The 23,722-nt window shown below is 46.4% G+C and overlaps 1 protein-coding gene across 2 annotated transcripts in view; it reads right to left on the bottom strand.

The window, feature by feature from the left end:
* Positions 1 to 246: 246 nt before the first annotated feature.
* Positions 247 to 23,722, bottom strand: part of PLCG2 (phospholipase C gamma 2) — a 250,616-nt gene continuing 227,140 nt past the window's right edge. For both annotated transcript variants that reach the window (XM_030204514.1, XM_030204515.1), the window contains exons 31-33: positions 15,601 to 15,689; positions 6,635 to 6,819; positions 247 to 2,138 (exon numbers count right to left, since the gene is read on the bottom strand). In XM_030204514.1, coding sequence (XP_030060374.1) covers positions 2,096 to 2,138; positions 6,635 to 6,819; positions 15,601 to 15,689 — 317 coding nt within the window. In that variant the 3' untranslated portion in view covers positions 247 to 2,095. The remainder of the gene's footprint in view (positions 2,139 to 6,634; positions 6,820 to 15,600; positions 15,690 to 23,722) is intronic.

Below are 23,722 nucleotides of genomic sequence, written 5' to 3'. Positions count from 1 at the left end.
GGGAGCAGGGAGCAGCCCCGCGGCTGTCAGCTCCGCTGGTTCCCTGCTCCCTCTGCTGTTACTTCCTGTTCCGGAGAAGAGGAAGTAGGGAACCAGTGGCTCCCTGCAGATAGGAAAAATGCGCCCGGGGGGGGGGGGGGGGGGGGGGGGGGGGGTCATGCTGCACCTGGGGGAGGGGGAATGTACAGCGGCGATCCACCCCAGGTGGCAGCCACCAAGGAACGCCACTGGCCAGACATGCTTGCCTTTGCACTTACTGTGTTTGAATTTTCGCTTTTAAAATGCAGTATAGGCCAGATTCTGCAAATGGCGCGTCGGAATAAACCGTGTCTACAGCAAGATGCAGTTTCTAGAACAGTGCATAGGTCGGGGAAACTTGTGTATGTCTAGGCAACTGAAAACCTGGTGTAAATATCAGCACCTAAATGTACGCACGTTCCCTCGAATTCTCTAACAATGTGCGTAAATCTAATTGACACTCCCGACACACCTACACTCCTCCCATGGCCATGCCCCCTTTTCAGCTATGCAAATTGGAATTTACGAGCGCCTTCTTTTTAAAAAGAAGCATGCATGAATTCCAATTATTGCCAATTCGTGAGAATTGGTTCTAACTGGCCAACCATCATCACTAAGTAGCTCGTTACTCAACTGAGTAGCACGTGTAAATTGGCCGCACGCACAATTTAACGTGATACTTCCTGTCCCTTGTGTAGAATTCGGCCCTGTACGTGCAAAATCTTACTACGCTTTAGGAAAGAGGTCCCTTAATGTTCAGACAACGTATGTTTTCATCCTAACTGGACAATCAGAACATTACTTCCCTTCAGGAAATGATTCATGTACATGCAGTCACTGTATAACTGAAGATACACTTGTGAAACAATGACATAGTACCGTCTCAATTATCCTGAAAAGTCAAATACAGAAAATACTGCATAAACCCCTCAAACAATGCATAAAAAACAAAGGCACAGAATTTCCAATTTTCAAAAATGGTTCTAAAACAAAGATTTTTAATAGAAATAAATGTGATGACATCACGGGGGTGGGGGGGGGGGGGAGGGTCTGTCGGAAATGCCAGATTACCAAAGGTCAGATAATCAAGACTGGGTAATGTAATTGTGAACGGCTTCCCACGGTTTACGTTTCCTTAGGTTAATAAAAAGGGAGAGGTCCCATAAAACCAAACACTTTCCAATTTTTAATTTAGGATTGTAGCTACTTGCTTAAAAAATATATATCCATACGTGTCCTTCGGGTGTCATGGAACAAGTAACACGACAAACGGACGTGCTGCACGCATTCGCCATTGTGCTCTACACAAATGAGCCATTTTTGAGACTAGGGGCACATACACACAATGTAATTTGTACATTTTAGTGGCAGTACTGCAGAGCAGCTGCATAGCCTAGGGATGGCTCAACTCCTTTTAAATGGCTTTGTGTTAGTACTGGAAAGAACCCGCCTTCATTTCTCCCTTCAGTGTCAAGTGAAGCAATTTTGAAGTAGTCCTTACTTCCAGCAGTCGGCAGTATGGCAGGAAAAGCTTCCTTACAAAAAAAAAGAAATGTTAAATATCTATCATTTCTACAGTATTCTGTACATACAAATGGGGATACAGTGTACCTTGCACCATGAATTCCAATTTCGATCATCAACCTGAGTCAGAAAGGGGCTCTTTTTGTGTGAATACACAGTCTGAGGGTTTACACTGTGTGTGCTGAGATTTCTGTCTGAGTATTTACATATATATTTATTATATATATATATATTCATTTTTTTTAATTAAAAGTGCTTTCACAGTGACTAATAAATAACACCCAATACCCCTCAAGCTCTTACTTCCCTTAATACATACAGTCATAAACCTCATTGTAAGTGTTAAACCTGAGCAAAGAGACTGCAGTACTGCCTGTAGGTTCTATGCAGAACAATCTATTAAAACCGAACCTCGGGCTTGCGGGAAAAGGACGTTAATAAAGACCATACATCTTGTTTTCTTCTTGGGAATTTCACTTGTAAAAAGGCTTCGTTGACTACCGATGAGCTGGGAAACCATCTCTATTCCAGTGACTTGCATAAACCTGCTCTTTTAGGAGTAGAATTTACTGTTACTGACTCTCTGCTCTCTTAACCTGAAAAACAAAACAAAAAAACATCAACCATTCTACTTCACACTTGCAGAAAAACTTAAAACCAGCATGTAATGTAAATATTGCGACAACACGACTGCACAGAGGGCATCAGTTACTAACGGCTAGCAAACGCTAAACAAAAGGAGGAGCAGCAGCAGCAACCAAGGAAAGGCTTGACTGGCGACTCGGGGGGGGTCCACCAGATTGAAGATTTATTAACATTTCCACCGGAGTAACAATACGCTCGTTGCATTCACAGAGGCACGACACAGACCGTCTTTCGACATATCGGTCCAGATTCTACACATGGAGCTTAAAAAATCCGCCTGGAAAACATTTACGCCTAAGCGTGTTCAATAAGCGACGCCTAGATTTAGGCGCGGTATGTAGAAAACGCTTAGTCGATATCCTAGCTCCTAAAACTCTGCGTATCCATTTATACAGACAAATTTGTGGCGTAAATCCCAGCGCGTAGATTTAGGTGCAGAGGGTCATATTCTATAACGTGTGTAAATTTTGGAATGCCCACGAAATGTCAATTTCCACGCCCATAACCATGTCCCTTTTTTGCCTGCGCGTATTAAAATTTAGGCACAGCGACTTACAGAATACGCTTAGGGAGTTGTGCGCGTAAATACTAATTATTGCCAATTAGTGCTTATTATTGCTTTGTTAAGTGCTGTTAACAACCCCGATTGGCTTAAGACAATTAAGTTATGCACGTTATTACAGAATACGCTTAGACTTTGGCACGGAACACTAGGCGCGTTATATAGAATCTAGAGGATTGTGCCTTCATCAGGTGGTCCTCACAACTGCCAGCATTTGTCAAAAGCAGCACCTTAGCAGCAGGGTAATAGCTACGTGGGGCCACGGGGGCCCAGGTCCTGGACCCCACTGCCGACGACCCTCTCGACACCCCTCCCCTGCCGTCGTTGTGGGCTACCTTTGATGGCGGGGGACCCCAACCCCACCAGCCGAGGTCCTCTTGCTTCCCATGGAAGGCTTTGTTCTGCTTCTGACACAGACTCACAGAAACAGAACGAAGCCTTGTGATCTGCAGGGGTTGGGGTCCCCTGCCAGCAAAGATAGCCCACGGCGACGGCAGGGGAGGGTTGGCGGCAGGAAGGGAGTGTCGGCGGCGGGGGGGGGGGGGGCAAAGTTAGCGGTGGTAGTGGCGGCAGCCGGGGGTGGGGGAGAGTCGGCCAGCAATGGCAGCAGGGAAGTCGGCAATGGCAGGGGGGGCTAAAATGTGCCCCCCCACCTGGGCTCTGGACCCCCCTCCTGCCGAAGTCTGGCTAAGCCCCTGCTTAGCAGTGCAAGAAAGATATAGTGGAATTATAAAAGGTACAGAGAAGGGCGGCAAAAATGATAAAGGGGATGGGACGACTTCCCTATGAGGAAAGGCTGAGGGGAGATATGATAGAGGTCTATAAAATGAGTGGAATGGAACGGGAAGAAGTGAATCGTTTGTTTACTCTTTCCAAAAGTACTAGGACTAGGGAGCATGCGATGAAGCGACAAAGTAGTAAATTTAAAACGAATTGGAGAAAATGTTTCTTCACTCAACGTGTAATTAAACTCTGGAATTTGTTGCCAGAGAATGTGGTAAAGGCAGTTAGCTCAGCAGGGTTAAAAAAAAAAAAGGTCTGGACAGCCTCCTAAAGGAAAGGTCCATAGACCGTTATTAAAAGGGACTTGGGGAAAATCCACTGCTTATTTCTGGGATAAGCAGCATAAAATGTATTGAGCTTTTTTGGGATCTTGCCAGGTAGTTGTGACTTGGATTGGTCACTGTTGGAAACAGGATGCTGGGCTTGAGGGACCTTTGGTCTGCCCCAGTATGGCAGTACTTATGAGTTGTGCGATAAATTCTAATTATTGCCAATTAGTGCTTATTATTGCTTAAACGCTGTTAACACTGATTGGCTTGTTCAGCCAATTAAGTTACACACATTGTTATAGGCTTGGATTTCGGCGCAGAACACTAGGCACGTTATATAGAATCCAGGGAATTGTGCCTTCATCAGGTGGTCCTCAAAACTGACAGCATTTGTCAATAGCAGCACTTTAGCAGTGCGAATACTGACAGCAGACTCTAAGGACTTTTATTGCACAGAATTAGAAATTTGGCAAATCACAGTTTTGAGGAGCCCTGATACAGGCGCAATCCCCCAGATTCTGTATGTGGCGACTAGGCTTACATGCACAAATTTGGCCGTACATCTACTAATCAGCACCGACCATCGGACCCTAACAAGCAATTATCGACACTAATTGACAATAATTAGAATTTACGCGTAAAACTCGCTAAGCGTATTCTATTAAGTACTGTGCGTAAATTCTAACACGCAGATCTGAAAAGGGGGCATGGCCATGGGAGGAGCACGTACAGGACGTCAGACTCGGAAACAAAATGAAGGAAGACGACTTCGGCTGGCGGGGGTTGGGGTCCCCCGCCAGCAAAGGTAGCAGACGGCGATGGTGGGTTGGCGGCGGGAAGGGGGGTTGAGAGGGTCGTCAGCGGGGGGGTAGGGGGTCAAAGCTGTTGGTGTTGGTGGCGGCGGGGGGTGTCGGGTCAAAGTTGGTGGTGGTGGTGGTGGTGGCAGCAGGGGGGGGGGGGGCATCAGCGGCACCAGGGGGGGGCTAAAATGTGCCCCCTCACCTCGGACTCTGGACCCCCCTCCCGCCGAAGTCTGGCTACGCCCCTGATTACCCAATACACTGAAACACAGTCCATGTCAGATCTCTGTGAATGCCATGAATTTATTGTAATTAAGGTGAGAATTTCCATAAATCTTCAGTCTGGTGGACCCCTAGGCGATCAATCATGTCTCTCGTCGGTCATTGGTGCTCCTTTATGTTTAACAATTTTTTTTATTGACGGTGCCATGTGAATAACATTTCCAAACTTTTCATACATAGTCCTTCCAACTCAAAGAACATTGACTGGGCTATAACTAGAAGTACAGTACGCCATCAATTATTTTGTTATTTTTGTTTTGCAAATCCCCCCTCCCCCCCTTATTCTGGAACATTACCTTAGAACAACAGCCATGTCCACACCCAACAATATCCCATGTGTCTCTTTAAAGCTTAGACCTTCCTCCCTCCCCTACCCCCCAACTCCTAAAGTAACTACTCAGAGCCTGTTGTCCTCTATAAACCCCTCCATCCGTCCTACCCCCCCCCCCCCTACTCTATTCGCCCACCTTCTAATTCTGTATGCTTGCCCTTGCCAAACTATTCATCGGTGCTCCTTTGGGTTAACAAATTAGAAAACGTTCAGAAAGAAGTGGACTCTTTCTAGTCTAAAATATGTCTATTTTATTTTGCTGCTCTCCTTTCTTACCTTTTTAATTGGTTATTTGCGTATTTTCTGCCCTTCTCACTTTGGATATAAAGAGAATTCAGTCCTCAGTGTACCAAAATTGAGGCATGATCATATGGTTAGCAGTGGAGCCCGAATCTAACTTCTTGGCCAAAGTTTTTGGTCTTTTTTGAATGATGCTTTAGCTAATTTTTATACATTTTTTAGTTCATTTCAGGAATTAATGCATGTAAAAACTTTAATGCATGTAAATCAACATACAACAATTTGGAAGGTTTACGAGTATGAAGGATTATTTTATAACAAGCTGCCTATTTTATAAAGATACACCCCCCCCCCCCCCCCCCAAAAAAAAAAAAAAATTGATATTCAGCCAGCAGCAGGCAGCGCTGACCCCGGATATTCAATGCTGGGCCATGTCAGGTGACTTGCATTGAACATCTGGTTTCATTTTTGGCTAAGGCAACTTAACTGACTAAACGAATATTCAACGTCAGCCGGTTAAGTTAATAGCAGTTAGGTTTTAACATTTTTTTATTGATGACAAATCCAAATGCATAAATATGCATAAACAGACTTATACATACAAGAAAAAGAATAAGAACAAAACTCATACAGACCATTATCAACCTTTTTACAATTAAACCCCTCCTCCCCGTTTCCCAGAGAACCCCCCCCCACCTTCCCCCCCCCTCTCGCCCGTCCCACCCCCATCCCCTCTACTACCCCTCCCTACCCACCTCCCATGGGAGCTAATACACTGATGTTCCATACACGCGCCCTCCCGCTCATCCCGTCTACTACTAATCAGAGGGCAACCGCATGAGTGTAGCATGAAAAATCCCATCAAATCTCCATATAAGTCATGTTATTCTAATCTATTAAGTAGTAAATTCCTCCCTCGGGGACTCAATCCTTTTAAGTTAATAGCAGTTAGATAGGCCTGCTATTTAAGTGGCCGCTCAACTTAACCGGTTTAGGGTTCCTTTTGCTAAGCCGCGATAAAAAGTGGCCTGTGGTACTGTAGGTGAGAGCCCACCAGCTGTTGGAAGACTCATCTTTCAACCCTACTTCTACTGACTATTCCATGTGGGTTCTTTTGTTCCTCCACATTGGCGGTGTTCTCTTGTGCAATCTAACAAGAGTGAAGAAAAGCGCGAAATACCTCCTGTTGCAGGTCTCCTGGTACATATGTAACTGAGTCGCATTGGATCTGAACTCTTTCACTAGGGCCTCTCGGTTGGCTTGTTTCATGTTCTGATGCGTGTCGTATAAAAATAACTCATTATTCAATTCCGCCTGTCGCCTACGAAGCTGCTGGCATGATGAATACAGTTCTTCTTCACTCTCCTGCAGAATAAAATTCATCATCATAATTAAGACAAAAATCCAAAATGATCAGAAATTCTTTAAAAATGCATCATGTCTGTGTGCTTAAAATACAGCTACAAGTTGTGCAGAACAAGCACCAAGCTATTTCTATGTTACTTTTCAGCTTCTCGAAGATATTCCTTTCCAAATTTCTGGAGTCACTGGAGGAGGTGAACGTTAGGTTGAACAATCAGCCTGATCAATGTTGGCTGTGGACTTGCGACAGCTTAGCAGGCAAGAACAGAGACTGTTTTTAATGTGTAAAAGAAATGATTATTATTATTATTTCCTATGAAGAGAGGCTGAGAAGGCTAGGGCTTTTCAGCTTGGAGAAGAGACGGCTGAGGGGAGATATGATAGAAGTGTATAAAATAATGAGTGGAATGGATCGGGTGGATGTGAAGCGACTGTTCACGCTATCCAAAAATACTAGGACTAGAGGGCATGAGTTGAAGCTACAGTGTGGTAAATTTAAAACGAATCGGAGAAAATTTTTCTTCACCCAACGTGTAATTAGACTCTGGAATTCGTTGCCGGAGAACGTGGTACGGGCGGTTAGCTTGACGGAGTTTAAAAAGGGGTTAGATAGATTCCTAAAGGACAAGTCCATAGACCGCTATTAAATGGACTTGGAAAAATTCTGCATTTTTAGGTATAACTTGTCTGGAATGTTTTTACGTTTGGGGAGCGTGCCAGGTGCCCTTGACCTGGATTGGCCACTGTCGGTGACAGGATGCTGGGCTAGATGGACCTTTGGTCTTTCCCAGTATGGCACTACTTATGTACTTATGTACTTATGATACCCCGCTGAGAAGTGGTGTAGCCCAGGCCCCCAACCAGGGGCGTAGCCAGGCCTCGCCGGGAGGGGGGGCCAGAGCCCAAGGTGGGGGGCATTGTTTAGCCGCCGCCCCCCCGAGCCGCCGCCGCTGCTGCCGCCACATTGGACCTCCCCCTGCCGACGACCCCCTTGAACCCCCCTCCCGCCACCAGCTGTCCCCTGCCGTCGCCGCCGCATCAGATACCTTGTTTGCTGGCGGGGTCGCCAGCCGAAGAGAGTCTTCTTCAGCACCGGAGTAGCGCCTTCGTTCAACAAAGTTCCTGGTGTGATCAGCTGTTTCTGACGCCTTACGTCCTGCACGGGGCTACATGCACGGTGCAGGACATAAGGCGTCAGAAACAGCTGATCACACCAGGAACTTCGTTGAACAAAGGCGCTACTCCGGCGCTGAAGAAGATTCTCTTCAGCTGGCGGGGTTCGGGGACCCCCGCCAGCAAACAAGGTATCTGATGAGGCGGCGGGGGCGGGCTGGTGGCGGGAGAGGGCTTCAAGGGGATCGTCGGCAGGGGGGCCGGGGCCAAATATACGGGGGCCCAGGCCCCCTCAGGCCCCACGTAGCTACGCCACTGCCCCCAACCCTGATAGCCAGTCAAGTGCCTGTGTTTTAAGCACTACTGGTTGCCCTCTTGCTCCCTGCACCACTGTCCCTTCACTGCTCCTTGCACTGCTGTCCTTCAATTTTCCGGGCCACCAGCAGCATCAGTGAGGTAAACACACTGCCTTCCCCTCTCCCACCTTTCTTCCAAAGTATGCATATTGAGATCTTTATCTCTGTCCTCATATGCTTTATGACGAAGGTCACTGACCATTTTAGTAGCCACCCTCTGGACGGACTCCAGTATCATTAAGGTGTGGTCTCCAGAATTGTACACAATATTCTAAATGAGGTCTCACCAGAGTCTTATACAGGGGCATCATCAGCTCCTTTTTCCTACTGGCCAATTCATCTCCTTATGCACCCAAGCGTCCTTCTAGCTTTCGCATTCACCTTTTCTACCTGTTTGGCCACTTTAAAGTACGCAAAGTACTGTGAACAATTTATGTTCACGATTGTCAAACAAGCCTACCCAAATGACCCAGACTAATCCTATGTACCCATCTACCCAACACATATCCAGGAAACAACGACAATGACCTAGACTACATCTCCCACCAAATTTCCAATTTGCTTATCCCGTGTCCCATCCCCCTCCCGCCTCCTCTACCCCTCCTCCAATGCTCACCTACCCTTGCTCATACCTCTCCTACTCCCTTCACCCTTGCCCATTTCTACCTACCTCTTTTATTATTCTGCTATACTTACTTGTATTTTCTCTATCAATACTTTGTAATCCCTATTACTATGTAAGCCGCATTGAACCTGCTTTAAGTGGGAAAGTGCGGGGTACAAATGTAATAATAAATAAATTGTATTGGTTAGCTGGCTCCAGGGCAGTGCAGGATGAGGTGACCTGCTCAGGAACCACTGATGGGATTTGAACCTGCTCTATGATGTCATGTGTTCTAACCACTAGGCTTCAATCTACTATAATAAAACTCACCCTCAACGTTCTGAGGACACTGACGTCAGCGAAGCCAAGCCCTGACTTCCTTCAAACAGGTTCGAAGGTTCGTGGTGGTGAAGCCACCAAAATCGCTCCGGGCCCTGCCCTAGAGGGCGGAGCAATGGCAGAACAACGAAGGGGTTGGCAGGGAGGAAGGCAGGGAGGCGAGGGGGTGGGAAATCGCTCCGGGCCCCGCCCTCGAGGGCGGAGCAATGGCAGAACAACGAAGGGGTTGGCAGGGAGGGAGGCAGGGAGGTGAGAAATCGCTCCTGGCCCCGCCCTCGAGGGCGGAGCAATGGCAGAACAACGAAGGGGTTGGCAGGGAGGGAGGCAGGGAGGCGGGGAGGTGGGAAATCGCTCCGGGCCCCGCCCTCGAGGGCGGAGCAATGGCAGAACAACGAAGGGGTTGGCAGGGAGGTGAGAAATCGCTCCTGGCCCCGCCCTCGAGGGCGGAGCAATGGCAGAACAACGAAGGGGTTGGCAGGGAGGGAGGCGGGGGGGGTGGGAAATCGCTCCGGGCCCCGCCCTCGCGTCAAACGTCATGACGTTGGGGGCGGAGCAATGGCAGAACAACAAAGGGGTTGGCCGGGAGGGGTGGGAAATTGCTCTGGGCCCCGCCCTCGCGTCAAACGTCATGACGTTGGGGGCGGAGCAATGGAAGAATAACGAAGGGGTTGGCAGGGAGGGAGGCGGGGGGTGGGAAATCGCTCCGGGCCCCGCACTCGCGTCAAACGTCATGATGTTGGGGGCGGAGCAATGGCAGAACAACGAAGGGGTTGGCCGGGGGGGGGGGGGGGTGTTGGCGACAAAAACCTTGCTAGCGCCCGTTTCATTTCCTCTGAAATGGGCCTCTTTACTAGTCTTTTACTATTACTTCCTGCGTGTCCTTTAGAAATATGACACTGCACAATGGTTTTTTTTTTTTTTTAAAAAGCCTGTTCTGAACAGTCAATCCCGGGAGAAAAAGCATGAACACAGTAGCAAAATAACAGAAGAGTATGCAGCACTTCAATGGCTGTCTCCCCCCCAAATAAGGTTTCATGGGGAGGGGGCGTAGGGTTTGCAGTGTATCTGACAAACACCTGAACAGAAAAACATTTTCACAGAGCTAACATAATTATCATTCTCGTTCTTTTGTAACACTGGGAAAGCTGTAGAAAAAAAAAATAAAATAAAGGAACCCAAAGAGCAACACAACAGTGGAGGAGTGGCCTAGTGGTTAGGGTGGTGGACTTTGGTCCTGGGGAACTGAGTTTGATTCCCACTTCAGGCACAGGCAGCTCCTTGGGACTCTGGGCAGGTCACTTAACCCTCCATAGCTGCATTGAGCCTGCCATGAGTTGGAAAGCGCAGGATACAAATGTAACAAAAATAAAATAGATACTATTGAAGATTCTACATGGAATGTTGCTACTATTGAAGATTCTACATGGAATGTTGCTTCTATTGGACATTCTACATGGAATGTTGCTATTCCACTAGCAACATTCCATGTAGAAGGCTGCGCAGGCTTCTGTTTCTGTACGTGCAGGACGTTAGACTCACAGAAGAAGAAGCCTGCGCGGCCACATTGGTGATTTGCAAGGGCCGACTTCTACATGGAATGTTGCTAGTGGAATAGCAACATTCCATGTAGAATCTCAAACAGTAGCAACAGTGGAGGAGTGGCCTAGGGTGGTGGACTTTGGTCCTGAGGAACTGAGTTCAATTCCCACTTCAGGCACAGGCAGCTCCTTGTGACTCTGGGCAAGTCACTTAACCCTCCATTGCCACATGTAAGCCGCATTGAGCCTGCCATGAGTGGGAAAGCGCAGGGTACAACTGTAACAAAAATAAAATAGATACTATTGGAGATTCTACATGGAATGTTGCTACTATTGGACATTCTACATGGAATGTTGCTATTCCACTAGCAACATTCCATGTAGAAGGCTGCGCAGGCTTCTGTTTCTGTGAGTCTGACGTCCTGTACGTACGTGCAGGACGTCAGACTCACAGAAGCAGAAGCCTGCACGGCCACATTGGTGACCTGCAAGGGCCGACTTCTACATGGAATGTTGCTAGTGGAATAGCAACATTCCATGTAGAATCTCAAACAGTAGCAACAGTGGAGGAGTGGCCTAGTGGTTAGGGTGGTGGATTTTGGTCCTGGGGAACTGAGTTCGATTCCCACTTCAGGCACAGGCAGCTCCTTGTGACTCTGGGCAAGTCACTTAACCCTCCATTGCCCCATGTAAGCCACAGTGAGCCTGCCATGAGTGGCAAAGCGCAGGGTACAAATGTAACAAAAAAAAAAAAAACACTCGAAGCTGTGCTGATTTTCTTCAGCAACTGTACAGTCACTGATGTAATCTATAGATTGCTAATAACCGGGACCATATTCTGTGGCTGCAGCCCATTCTGTTTTTATAAGTGTCTCTGGACCTTTTATCATTTTATGTGCTGGCAGACGGACTTTCAAAAATAAAAACAGACCCACTATTAACGTATCATATTTTATCGAGGGGTTTTTGAGTGATATGGCAGATGGACAAGGCCTTCATTTTGCTTTCTATTTTACATCTAGATTGCTTTGGCAAACATTCATCCCTCTTAATGGCCATAAAAACCAGCCGTTCCCGGCCCATCAAAATCCATCCCGCCTCCCACCCTCATGGATTGGTGCATACGGAACTTTGGAGATATTCCAAAAAGACAAATGTCAAAATTGACAAGGAATGCACTGATGTGGGCCTGGATTATATAGATTTCAGTTGTGATATTAAATAGAAATGAATCTGTATTTGCCTTTTTTTATACCCATGGATAAGAGAACACGAATCCAGGGCTGGATTCTGGGTCACCAGCAGTTTTTAACAGCAGACTAAACGGGTATCAGTCCTGTGATTCTCTAAGCCAAAGATCCCCTTACTGTGTCTGTGTAGAGTGGTCTTTTCAGTGTGACAAACTTCCCTGCGCTGGAAGGTTTGTTTTATTTATTTGGTTGGCGAAAAGAAAGAGATGGGAGTAAGAGGGCAGCAAAGGGAAAGGGAGTGAGAAAGGGTAGGGAAGTAGAGAGAGTAAGAATTTATAGTGGGGTGAGGTATGTGACCGTAAAAGAGGTACAAAAGATAGATGAAAACTGAGGTTCTAAAATTCCAATAGATGCACCAATAAGGTAAGTGAAGAGTCCAGTAATCATACATTCATCACAGGTGTGAAAAACCTTTTGTGCTATTTCTGAATACAAGTACGTAGTCATATTTATTTATTGCATTTGTATCCCACATTTTCCCACCTCTTTGCAGGCTAAAGGAGACTGATTTTTGTGTTAAAAGAACAAAAAAATAAAGAATGAAAATCATTTTAATAAAGGGCAAAAGTACACTATGGAATAAAGTAATTATTAAAACTTTTAAAATCTCATTGACCCATAGGGGGAGAAGCTTAGTTCTGAATACGCTGTAACGGTTGAATGATGAACCTATAAATACCAGACATGAGCGGAGGAAGGAGGGTGGGGGGAGGGGGGGGATTATAGGTTGGAATAGGGAATCATTGAGGAGGGAGACCTAATGAGGCAAAGTACGGTGTTTGTGTGGGAAGGTAATGAATAATAATCAGTTCCATAAGGGTTGTTTCAACTGAGGGGTTGTTGGGTACGGTGGGGAGGGTCTAAGAGTTCAGGCTTTTCCCCCCTTCTCGCTAAGGCATTCGGCACGTTGAGATCCTAGATTTGGGATCCTCACTAATTTCGACAGCCCACATCAATACATGAATGACTATGATTTTATACGGGAGAGGTGGGACCAGATGAATGAGAACGATGAACATCTGGTCCAAGATTATGGATGTACTGTCTTATTGCTTGATCAATACAATGGTTCAAATATATAATACATGCCGATCAACAACAACACTTACGGATGAAACATTTGATGAAAATGAGGGTTGGGAGGGAGGAGGGGAATAAGGTTAAGATGGAATTTGTTGAAAATAATTGAACTACACGTGTCTTTGTTTGAATTACTGTCTTTTGTTCATTTGTTCAATAAAAACCGTTTAAAATTAAAACTTAAAAAATAAAAATAAGGTTTTTCAGACCTGTGATGAATACCACAACCCCAGTGGAAGACGCCAAAATTGTAGTAGGCGTTTGGGTGTTTTGAGGTCTTTTCCTCGTTTTACTTTAAGTAATACTACATATATCTTTGTACGATTACTGAACTCCTCACTTATCTTATGACCGTAAAAGAGGTGCCCCGAACAGAAAATCTACCGCCATGCCATTCACCCATACCAAATTGTAGTAGGCGTTTGGGTGTTTTGAGGTCTTTTCCTCGTTTTACTTTAAGTAATACTACATATATCTTTGTACGATTACTGAACCCCTCACTTATCTTATGACCGTAAAAGAGGTGCCCCTAACAGAAAATCTACCGCCATGCCATTCACCCATACCAAATTGTAGTAGGCGTTTGGGTGTTTTGAGGTCTTTTCCTCGTTTTACTTTAAGTAATACTACATATATTTTTGTACGATTACTGAACTCCTCACTTATCTTATGACCGTAAAAGAGGTGCCACGAACAGAAAATCTACCGCCATGCCATTCACCCATACCAAATTGTAGTAGGCGTTTGGGTGTTTTGAGGTCTTTTCCTCGTTTTACTTTAAGTAATACTACATATATCTTTGTACGATTACTGAACCCCTCACTTATCTTATGACCGTAAAAGAGGTGCCCCTAACAGAAAATCTACCGCCATGCCATTCACCCATACCAAATTGTAGTAGGCGTTTGGGTGTTTTGAGGTCTTTTCCTCGTTTTACTTTAAGTAATACTACATATATTTTTGTACGATTACTGAACTCCTCACTTATCTTATGACCGTAAAAGAGGTGCCACGAACAGAAAATCTACCGCCATGCCATTCACCCATACCAAATTGTAGTAGGCGTTTGGGTGTTTTGAGGTCTTTTCCTCGTTTTACTTTAAGTAATACTACATATATCTTTGTACGATTACTGAACCCCTCACTTATCTTATGACCGTAAAAGAGGTGCCCCTAACAGAAAATCTACCGCCATGCCATTCACCCATACCAAATTGTAGTAGGCGTTTGGGTGTTTTGAGGTCTTTTCCTCGTTTTACTTTAAGTAATACTACATATATTTTTGTACGATTACTGAACTCCTCACTTATCTTATGACCGTAAAAGAGGTGCCACGAACAGAAAATCTACCGCCATGCCATTCACCCATACCAAATTGTAGTAGGCGTTTGGGTGTTTTGAGGTCTTTTCCTCGTTTTACTTTAAGTAATACTACATATATCTTTGTACGATTACTGAACCCCTCACTTATCTTATGACCGTAAAAGAGGTGCCCCTAACAGAAAATCTACCGCCATGCCATTCACCCATACCAAATTGTAGTAGGCGTTTGGGTGTTTTGAGGTCTTTTCCTCGTTTTACTTTAAGTAATACTACATATATTTTTGTACGATTACTGAACTCCTCACTTATCTTATGACCGTAAAAGAGGTGCCCCGAACAGAAAATCTACCGCCATGCCATTCACCCATACCAAATTGTAGTAGGCGTTTGGGTGTTTTGAGGTCTTTCCTCGTTTTACTTTAAGTAATACTACATATATCTTTGTACGATTACTGAACTCCTCACTTATCTTATGACCGTAAAAGAGGTGCCACGAACAGAAAATCTACCGCCATGCCATTCACCCATACCAAATTGTAGTAGGCGTTTGGGTGTTTTGAGGTCTTTTCCTCGTTTTACTTTAAGTAATACTACATATATCTTTGTACGATTACTGAACCCTCACTTATCTTATGACCGTAAAAGAGGTGCCCCGAACAGAAAATCTACCGCCATGCCATTCACCCATACCAAATTGTAGTAGGCGTTTGGGTGTTTTGAGGTCTTTTCCTCGTTTTACTTTAAGTAATACTACATATATTTTTGTACGATTACTGAACTCCTCACTTATCTTATGACCGTAAAAGAGGTGCCCCGAACAGAAATCTACCGCCATGCCATTCACCCATACCAAATTGTAGTAGGCGTTTGGGTGTTTTGAGGTCTTTTCCTCGTTTTACTTTAAGTAATACTACATATATTTTTGTACGATTACTGAACTCCTCACTTATCTTATGACCGTAAAAGAGGTGCCACGAACAGAAAATCTACCGCCATGCCATTCACCCATACCACTTCCCCCTAGTGGGTAGAAGGCAGAGAGCAGAGATCCCAGGCACGTGGTGGAGTTGTGAACTTCTAAGAAGGTCCTGATCACTAGCAAGTAATATTTCTAGGAACTACTGCTGCTGCTGAGCAAAGCGAATGAAAGGAAACAAGGTGACACGAAGTTTTTCACCTACCAGGACTGGCTCCATTTTGCAGTAGACCAGAAGAGATGCTAGTTCAATGTCTTCACTGTAGCTGTTCTTTAAAGGCACTGACCTGAAACCTGAAAATGATGACATATGAAGTGAAGTAGTAAAAGAATGGAGGCATCACTACTACTGAGACAGCTAACATGGTAAATGACGGCAGATAAAAGACCTGAATGGTCCATCCAGTCTACCCAACAAGATAAACTCATTTTACATGGTACGTGATACTTTATATGTATACCCGAGTTTGATTTCTCCTTGCCATTCTCAGGGCACAGACCGTAGAAGTCTACCCAGCACTGTTCCTGTACTAAAAGTTCTGAAGATTCTGGAATCCTAAAGAGGTACAAGATTCTGGAATCCCAATTAATGGCAACATTCCATGTAGAATCTCAAAGAGTAACGTAGTTACATAGTAAATGACGGCAGATAAAGACCTGAACGGTCCATCCAGTCTACCCAACAAGATAAACTCATTTTACATGGTACGTGATAAGCGGGGCTTCTTTATAATGTCTTACCAATCCATGGAGTAAACGTCCCCACTGTCGCTCCAAGAAACCACACAGCTCTCCATTAGTTTCATTTGATGCAAACTCAGCTTTACTGAACCTTCTGCAACTAGCAGGTAAACCATTTGTACAGTTGAAGTCCTCCATGTCATTCAAGATTGCTTTCGACTCCTAACCATGACTCTCTTACTCAACACCCTCACTTATCACCCCTACCACTGCAATTTCCCCACCCCTAGCTGTCTGTTCGTCTGTCCAATTTAGATTGTAAGCTCTGTTGAGCAGGGACTGTCTTTTTCATGTTAATTTGTACAGCGCTGCGTAAGTCTAGTAGCACTATAGAAATGTTTAATACTACTACTACTACTACTTAACATTTCTAGAGCGCTACTAGGGTTACGCAGCGCTGTACAATTTAACAAAGAGAGACAGTCCCTGCTCAAAGAGCTTACAATCTAATAGACAAGTGAAACGGTCGGTCCGATCGGGGCAGTCAAATTGGGGCAGTCTGGATTCACTGAACGGTAAGGGTTAGGTGCCGAACGCAGCATTGAAGAGGTGGGCTTTAAGCAAAGACTTGAAGATGGGCAGGGAGGGGGCTTGGCGTAAGGGTTCAGGAAGGTTGTTCCAAGCATAGGGTGAGGCGAGGCAGAATGAGCGGAGCCTGGAGTTGGCGGTGGTGGAGAAGGGTACTGAGAGGAGGGATTTATCCTGTGAACGGAGGTTACGGGCGGGAACGTAAGGGGAGATGAGGGTAGAGAGGTAGTGAGGGGCAGCAGACTGAGTGCATTTGTAGGTAAGAAGGAGAAGCTTGAATTGAATGCGGTATCTGATCGGAAGCCAGTGAAGTGACCTGAGGAGAGGGGTGATATGAGTATATCGGTTCTGGCGGAATATGAGACGTGCAGCAGAGTTCTGAACAGACTGAAGGGGGGATAGATGGCTAAGTGGGAGGCCGGTGAGGAGTAAGTTGCAGTAGTCCAGGCGAGAGGTAATGAGAGCGTGGACGAGAGTTCGGGTGGTGTGTTCAGAGAGGAAAGGGCGAATTTTGCTGATGTTAAAGAGGAAGAAGCGACAGGTCTTGGCTATCTGCTGGATATGCGCAGAGAAGGAAAGAGAGGAGTCAAAGATGACTCCGAGGTTGCGGGCAGATGAGACGGGGAGGATGAGGGTGTTATCAACTGAGATAGAAAGTGGAGGAAGAGGAGAAGTGGGTTTTGGTGGAAAGACGATAAGCTCGGTCTTGGACATGTTCAGTTTCAGGTGGCGGTTGGACATCCAGGCAGCAATGTCGGATAAGCAGGCCGATACCTTTGCCTGGGTCTCCGCGGTGATGTCTGGTGTGGAGAGATACAGTTGGGTGTCATCAGCATAGAGATGATACTGGAAACCATGAGATGAGATCAGGGAGCAAGGGAAGAGGTGTAGATTGAGAAGAGAAGGGGTCCAAGGACCGATCCCTGGGGAACACCAACAGATAAGGGGATGGGGGTGGAGGAAGATCCATGAGAGTGAACTTTGAAGGTGCGGTGGGAGAGATAGGAGGAGAACCAGGAGAGGACAGAGCCCTGGAACCCAAATGAGGACAGTGTGGCAAGAAGTAAGTCATGATTGACAGTGTCAAAAGCAGCGGATAGATCCAGGAGGATGAGGATGGAGTAGTGGCCTCTGGATTTGGCAAGGAACAGGTCATTACAGACTTTAGAAAGTGCTGTTTCTGTCGAGTGAAGAGGGCGAAAACCGGATTGAAGCGGATCAAGGATGGCATGAGAGGAGAGAAAATCAAGGCAGCGGCTGTGGACTGCGCGCTCAAGTGTCTTGGAGAGGAAGGGTAGGAGGGAGATGGGGCGGTAGTTGGAGGGACAGGTAGGGTCTAGTGATGGTTTTTTGAGGAGTGGCGTGACTACAGCATGCTTGAAGGTGTCGGGGACAGTTGCAGTGGAGAGAGAGAGGTTGAGGATATGACAGATGGAGGGGGTGATAGTAGGAGAGATGGTGTTAAGTAAGTTGGTGGGGATGGGATCAGAGGAACAAGTGGTGCATTTTGAGGAGGAAAGAAGGCGGGGCGGTTTCCTCCTCGGAGATATCAGGAAAGGAGGAGAAAGAGGTCTGGGTTGGTTGGTTGAGGGAGAGGGTTGAAGGGTGAAGAGGAGGAGGTGGCTTGGTAGTGAACTCAAGGTTGATCTTTTGCACCTTGTCGCGGAAGTAGTCAGCCAGTGATTGAGGAGAGAGTGACGGGGGGTGGGAGCGGAGGGCACTTGAGGAGGGAGTTAAGGGTGGCGAAGAGACGACGAGGGTTAGAGCTGAGAGAATTAGTCAGTTGGGTGTAATAGTCCTGTTTGGCAAGGAATAGTGAGGACTGGAAGGAGGATAGCATGAATTTGTAGTGAAGGAAATCTGAATGGGTGCGAGATTTCCTCCAGAGGCGTTCAGCAGATCGGGCGCAGGAGCGAAGGTAACGGATGCAAGGGGTCAGCCAGGGCTGGGGATTAGTACGCCTTGTGGGACGGGAGGTGGATGGTGCAAGGGTGTCCAGAGCAGAGGAGAGAGTGGCATTGTAAGCGGAGACAGCCTCGTCAACAGACTCGGAGGACATGATGGAGGGGAGGAGATTAGAAATACTAGATGATAAGGTGGGAGGGTCAATAATCTGGAGATTCCTGGAAGTAGTGGTTAATGTTGGGCGGGGCTGAGGGGGAGGGTGAAGAAGTGTGAAGGTGATCAGGTGATGATCAGAGACAGGAAGAGCTGAGGTGTGGAAATTGGAGGGTGAGCCGGAAGAGGAGAGGACGAGGTCAAGGCAATGGCCATCACGGTGAGTAGGGGTGGTGGAACAAAGCTGGAGGTTGAAGGATGATGTTAGAGTGAGGAACTGAGAAGCGTGAGAGTTGGACAGGTCATCAACGTGTATGTTGAAGTCTCCGAGAATGAGGGATGGAGATGAGGGTTCAAGAAAAACAGAAAGCCAGGCATCGAAGTCGGTGAGGAAGGAAGGGAGGGATTTATCAGGGGGGGCGGTAAATGACTGCCACTCTGAGTGGCAACGGGTAGAATAGACGGATGGAGTGGACTTCAAAGGATGAGAAGCAGTGAGACTGTGGTAGGAGGAGGGGTTGGAAGCTACAGGAGGGCGAGAGTAGTAACCCGACGCCTCCTCCACGGCCAACTAGGCGGGGAGTATGGGAGAAGAGATAGCCTCCATGGCATAGAGCCGCAACTGAGGCAGAGTCGTCAGGGGAGAGCCAGGTTTCAGTTAGGGCAAGCAGGTGAAGGGAATGAGAGATGAAGAGATCGTGGGTGAAGGGAAGTTTGTTGCAGACCGAGTGGGCATTCCACAGTGCACATGAGAAGGGGAGGGAAGAGGGGGGGAGGAGGGGAATAGATATGAGATTGGAGACATCCCGGAAACGTTTGCATGGATAGGACGAAGACAGGTGTGGGGGACCTGGATTGGGATTGATGTCTCCTGCGGATAGCAGGAGGAGGAGCAAGAGAGTGCGGAGGAGGGTGGGGGGAGGTAGGGCGACGAAGGCGACGAAGACGGGATGCGCTTAGGAGGAATGGGGATGGGTTAATGGCAGGAAGGAAGTGTTGAAGGTTGAGAGCTAGGAAGGAGGAGGGGGACAGGAGAGATGGTGAGGTGGTGAGGGACGGGGGTGAGTAGGGTATTGCAGTAGTGAGCAAGATGGGAGAGGACATGGGTGGGCAGTGAGTTCCAGTGGTAGACAGCGGTAGGGGGAGGGGAAAAGATTAGGAAGGGACAGGGCAAGGAAGAGAATGTGTAAAGGGCCATAAGTAGTAACTGAGGTGTTATGGGTATATATGTAGTGACTGAGGTGTTAAGGCGATAGATAGAACGGCAGAGCTGGATTAGAGGCTTAAAACTGGAATGGTAGGCAGCAGGCAGGTAGGCACTGCCCAGTAAGAACAAGTCACACCCACTATGTTTGAAAAATGTGGGAGGAAAGGAGGTGAAGAGCCTGAACACAGAGACAGAGCAGTTATCTGCAGGCAGATTAGGTTGCTTGGGAGGGTATATAAGAACTATCACCCTAGGGGTGGGTGGGTAGAGGGGTGGGTGGGAGGGATCTGAGTCTAAAATGTACAGACAGAGCTGCAGCACAGCCAGTTAATCTGTAAAAAAGATGGATTTCTCAAGAAAAACTGGTATAGAAGGCTGCCCCTCTAACAGAGAATCAGGTCACACCCACTAAGTTTGAATTTGTGGGGGAGATTCAGAGACAGAGCTGCTAAGTCTAAAATGTACAGACAGAGCTGCAACACAGCCAGTTAATCTGTAAAAAAGATGGATTTCTCAAGAAAAACTGGTATAGAAGGCTGCCCCTCTAACAGAGAATCAGGTCACACCCACTAAGTTTGAATTTGTGGGGGAGATTCAGAGACAGAGCTGCTAAGTCTAAAATGTACAGACAGAGCTGCACACAGCCAGTTAATCTGTAAAAAAAGATGGATTTCTCAAGAAAACTGGTATAGAAGGCTGCCCCTCTAACAGAGAATCAGGTCACAACCCACTAAGTTTGAATTTGTGGGGGAGATTCAGAGGACGAGCTGCTAAGTCTAAAATGTACAGACAGAGCTGCAGCACAGCCAGTTAATCTGTAAAAAAGATGGATTTCTCAAGAAAAACTGGTATAGAAGGCTGCCCCTCTAACAGAGAATCAGGTCACACCCACTAAGTTTGAATTTGTGGGGGAGATTCAGAGACAGAGCTGCTAAGTCTAAAATGTACAGACAGAGCTGCAGCACAGCCAGTTAATCTGTAAAAAAAGATGGATTTCTCAAGAAAAACTGGTATAGAAGGCTGCCCCTCTAACAGAGAATCAGGTCACCCCACTAAGTTTGAATTTGTGGGGGAGATTCAGAGACAGAGCTGCTAAGTCTAAAATGTACAGACAGAGCTGTAGTAGTAGTAGTAGTAGTATTACAACCTCAATCCCTTTATTCAAATTGACCTGCTTTGTAACTTTCAATATTTACAAGTTTACAAGACCTCCTGTCTTTTACCCAAAGGCTGGTAATAATCCAAGGCTACTCCTTAATTTCTCTGATCACAATCCACTTCTGTCGGGCACAGAACCTTTAGGTTGTCCTTCTTCCAGTGATGTACTTCTTGAGCTGCAACCTGACCTTGAACAGGCTTCCCCTGTCCTGGTTCCTGCTTTCGGGCTGGGTTCCCCACCCTAAGCTCTCACACCTTCACAGCTGTGCCGATATATATTTCTTATTGTAAACCGCCTTGAATGTTTTGTATAGTAAATTCCAGTAAACAGTTGCCACTACTACTCCTCAATTCAGCCTGAGTTAATTTAGCCCCTTTGGGAGCCTCTTTGGGATCCCCTCCAAGGGTCCTGGCGGGGGTACAGGTAACCAAAGACCACGTGTTCCCCCATTGTAATCCCTTTTATTACTTCAACCTCCTCCCCACCTATGAAACAGCAACCCTCTTTCTCCCTGTAGTTTATTTCAACAACACACCCCTTGGGCTGGGCTTCCTTCCCACCCTAGGACACCCCACACTCTCCCCCCAGTGACCCTAGGGAAAAGTTGTCACCACTCAGTAATCCCCATATAATGGGGGATTACTCATGCTATAATAATAATAATAATAATAAAAAAAGATTAGGCCAAAAGAACAGGAAAACTAAAATGGTAGGACTGAAAATGACCACGGGGGAGACTTTACTGCAAATGAAATGAGCTCTGCAGCAGGACATACACAATAACAATCTTAATGCATGCAAACCATTAGTAAACTAGTATAAAAGGCCCATTTCAGTAGGCAATGAAACGGGCGCTAGCAAGGTATTCCCCCCCCCCTCTTCCCTCCCTCTCTCCCTCCCTCCCTGTCTCCAGACCCCCCTCCCTCCCTCCCTTGCTTCCTTTCCTTCTGAGTTCCAGACCCCCTCCCTCTCTTTCGAGTTACAGACCACTCCCTCCCTACCTCCCTACCAGTTCAAGTCCCCCTGACGCCCGTCCCTCCCTCCCAGTTGAAGGCCCCCTCACGCCCCTGCCACCGAGTTCCAGATTCCCCCCTCCCTCCGATTTGAACCCCCCCCCCCCCTCGGCGTTACTGACCCCTTGACCCCCGTGCCGCGACCCTGTCAACCCTCCCTTCCCGCAGAAAACCTTCCCCCTTCGCCGTAGCGTATCTATGCCGATGACAGCCACATTTCTGTTTTTCTCTGCGCCGACGATTGATGTTGCTCGGGTGGTAGATAGGTGCGTTATGCGTCTGAGCGATGCGATTCGACGTCAGATCGGGCGCTAGCAAGGCAATCCCCCACCCTCCCCTCCTTCTCTCCCTCCCACGGTGACTTGGTGAGTGTGATTGCTCCGCCCTTGATGTCATCACGTTGTAACGCAAGGGCAGGACACACACTCATGGGCAAAAGCGATCTACACAACTACGGAAGTTCTGGCTTCATTAGAACGTTGGAGGTGCGTTTTATATAGAGAGATGTTACCCCCCCCCCCCCCCCCACCCACACACCCCAAAATAAATAAATAAATAAAAATTTGCTGATTTACAATTTGATTTGTGGCCAAGATATATCACTATATAACATACTGCAGTAAAGCTGAACAAGCATTAAAAAAAAACAATGTAAAAAAAGTTTATACATAATAAAGAAGTTTCCCACTGCAGACCACTTCAAGAAGTCTTAGAAGCAGTACAGAGAAAGAATTAAAGTTAAGAGGCAGCTTTCCAGGATGCCTCAGAAACAGCATGCCTGTTCACCTCTCTGAGAGAAGCAAAAAACATAACGGCAGATAAAGACCTGTACGGTCCATCCAGTCTGCCCAACAAGATACTTTATATGTATACCAAAGTTTGATTTGTCCTTGCCATTCTCAGGGCACAGACCGTAGAAGTCTGCCCAGCACTGTTCTTGTACTAAACGTTCTGAAGATTCTGGAATCCTAAAGAGTTACAAGATTCCGGAATCCCAATTAGTAGCAACATTCCATGTAGAACCCCAAAAAGTAACATAGTAACATAGTAAATGACGGCAGATAAAGACCTGTACGGTCCATCCAGTCTGCCCAACAAGATAAACTCATTTTGCATGGTATGCGATACTTTATATGTATACCCAAGTTTGATTTGTCCTTGCCTTTCTCAGGGCACAGACCGTAGAAGTCTGCCCAGCACTCTTCTTGTACTAAAAGTTCTGAAGATTCTGGAATCCTAAAGAGTTACAAGATTCCGGAATCCCAATTAGTAGCAACATTCCATGAGGAATCCCAAAGAGTAACATAGTAAGTGACAGCAGATAAAGACCTGTACGGTCCATCCGATACTTTATATGCATACCCGAGTTTGATTTGTCCTTGCCATTCTCAGGGCTCAGACCCTAGAAGTCTGCCCAGCACTGTTCTTGTACTAAGTTCAACATTTATTTATTTATTTATTTATTTATTGCATTTGTATCCCACATTATCCCACCTCTTTGCAGGCTCAATGTGGCTTACAATATATCGTGGATAGTGGAAATGAAGAAGAGTAGACATTTAGTGTTACAGGAGTATATTGGGTTGCATGGTAATGGAGAGCATGATAGTGATGTAGTGTA

Source organism: Microcaecilia unicolor, chromosome 5 (genome assembly GCF_901765095.1).
Source record: "Microcaecilia unicolor chromosome 5, aMicUni1.1, whole genome shotgun sequence".
NCBI classification, from domain to species: Eukaryota; Metazoa; Chordata; class Amphibia; order Gymnophiona; family Siphonopidae; genus Microcaecilia; species Microcaecilia unicolor.
The sequence above is the reverse complement of the archived record's forward strand: the minus strand, read 5'-3'. Positions and strand labels throughout refer to the sequence as shown.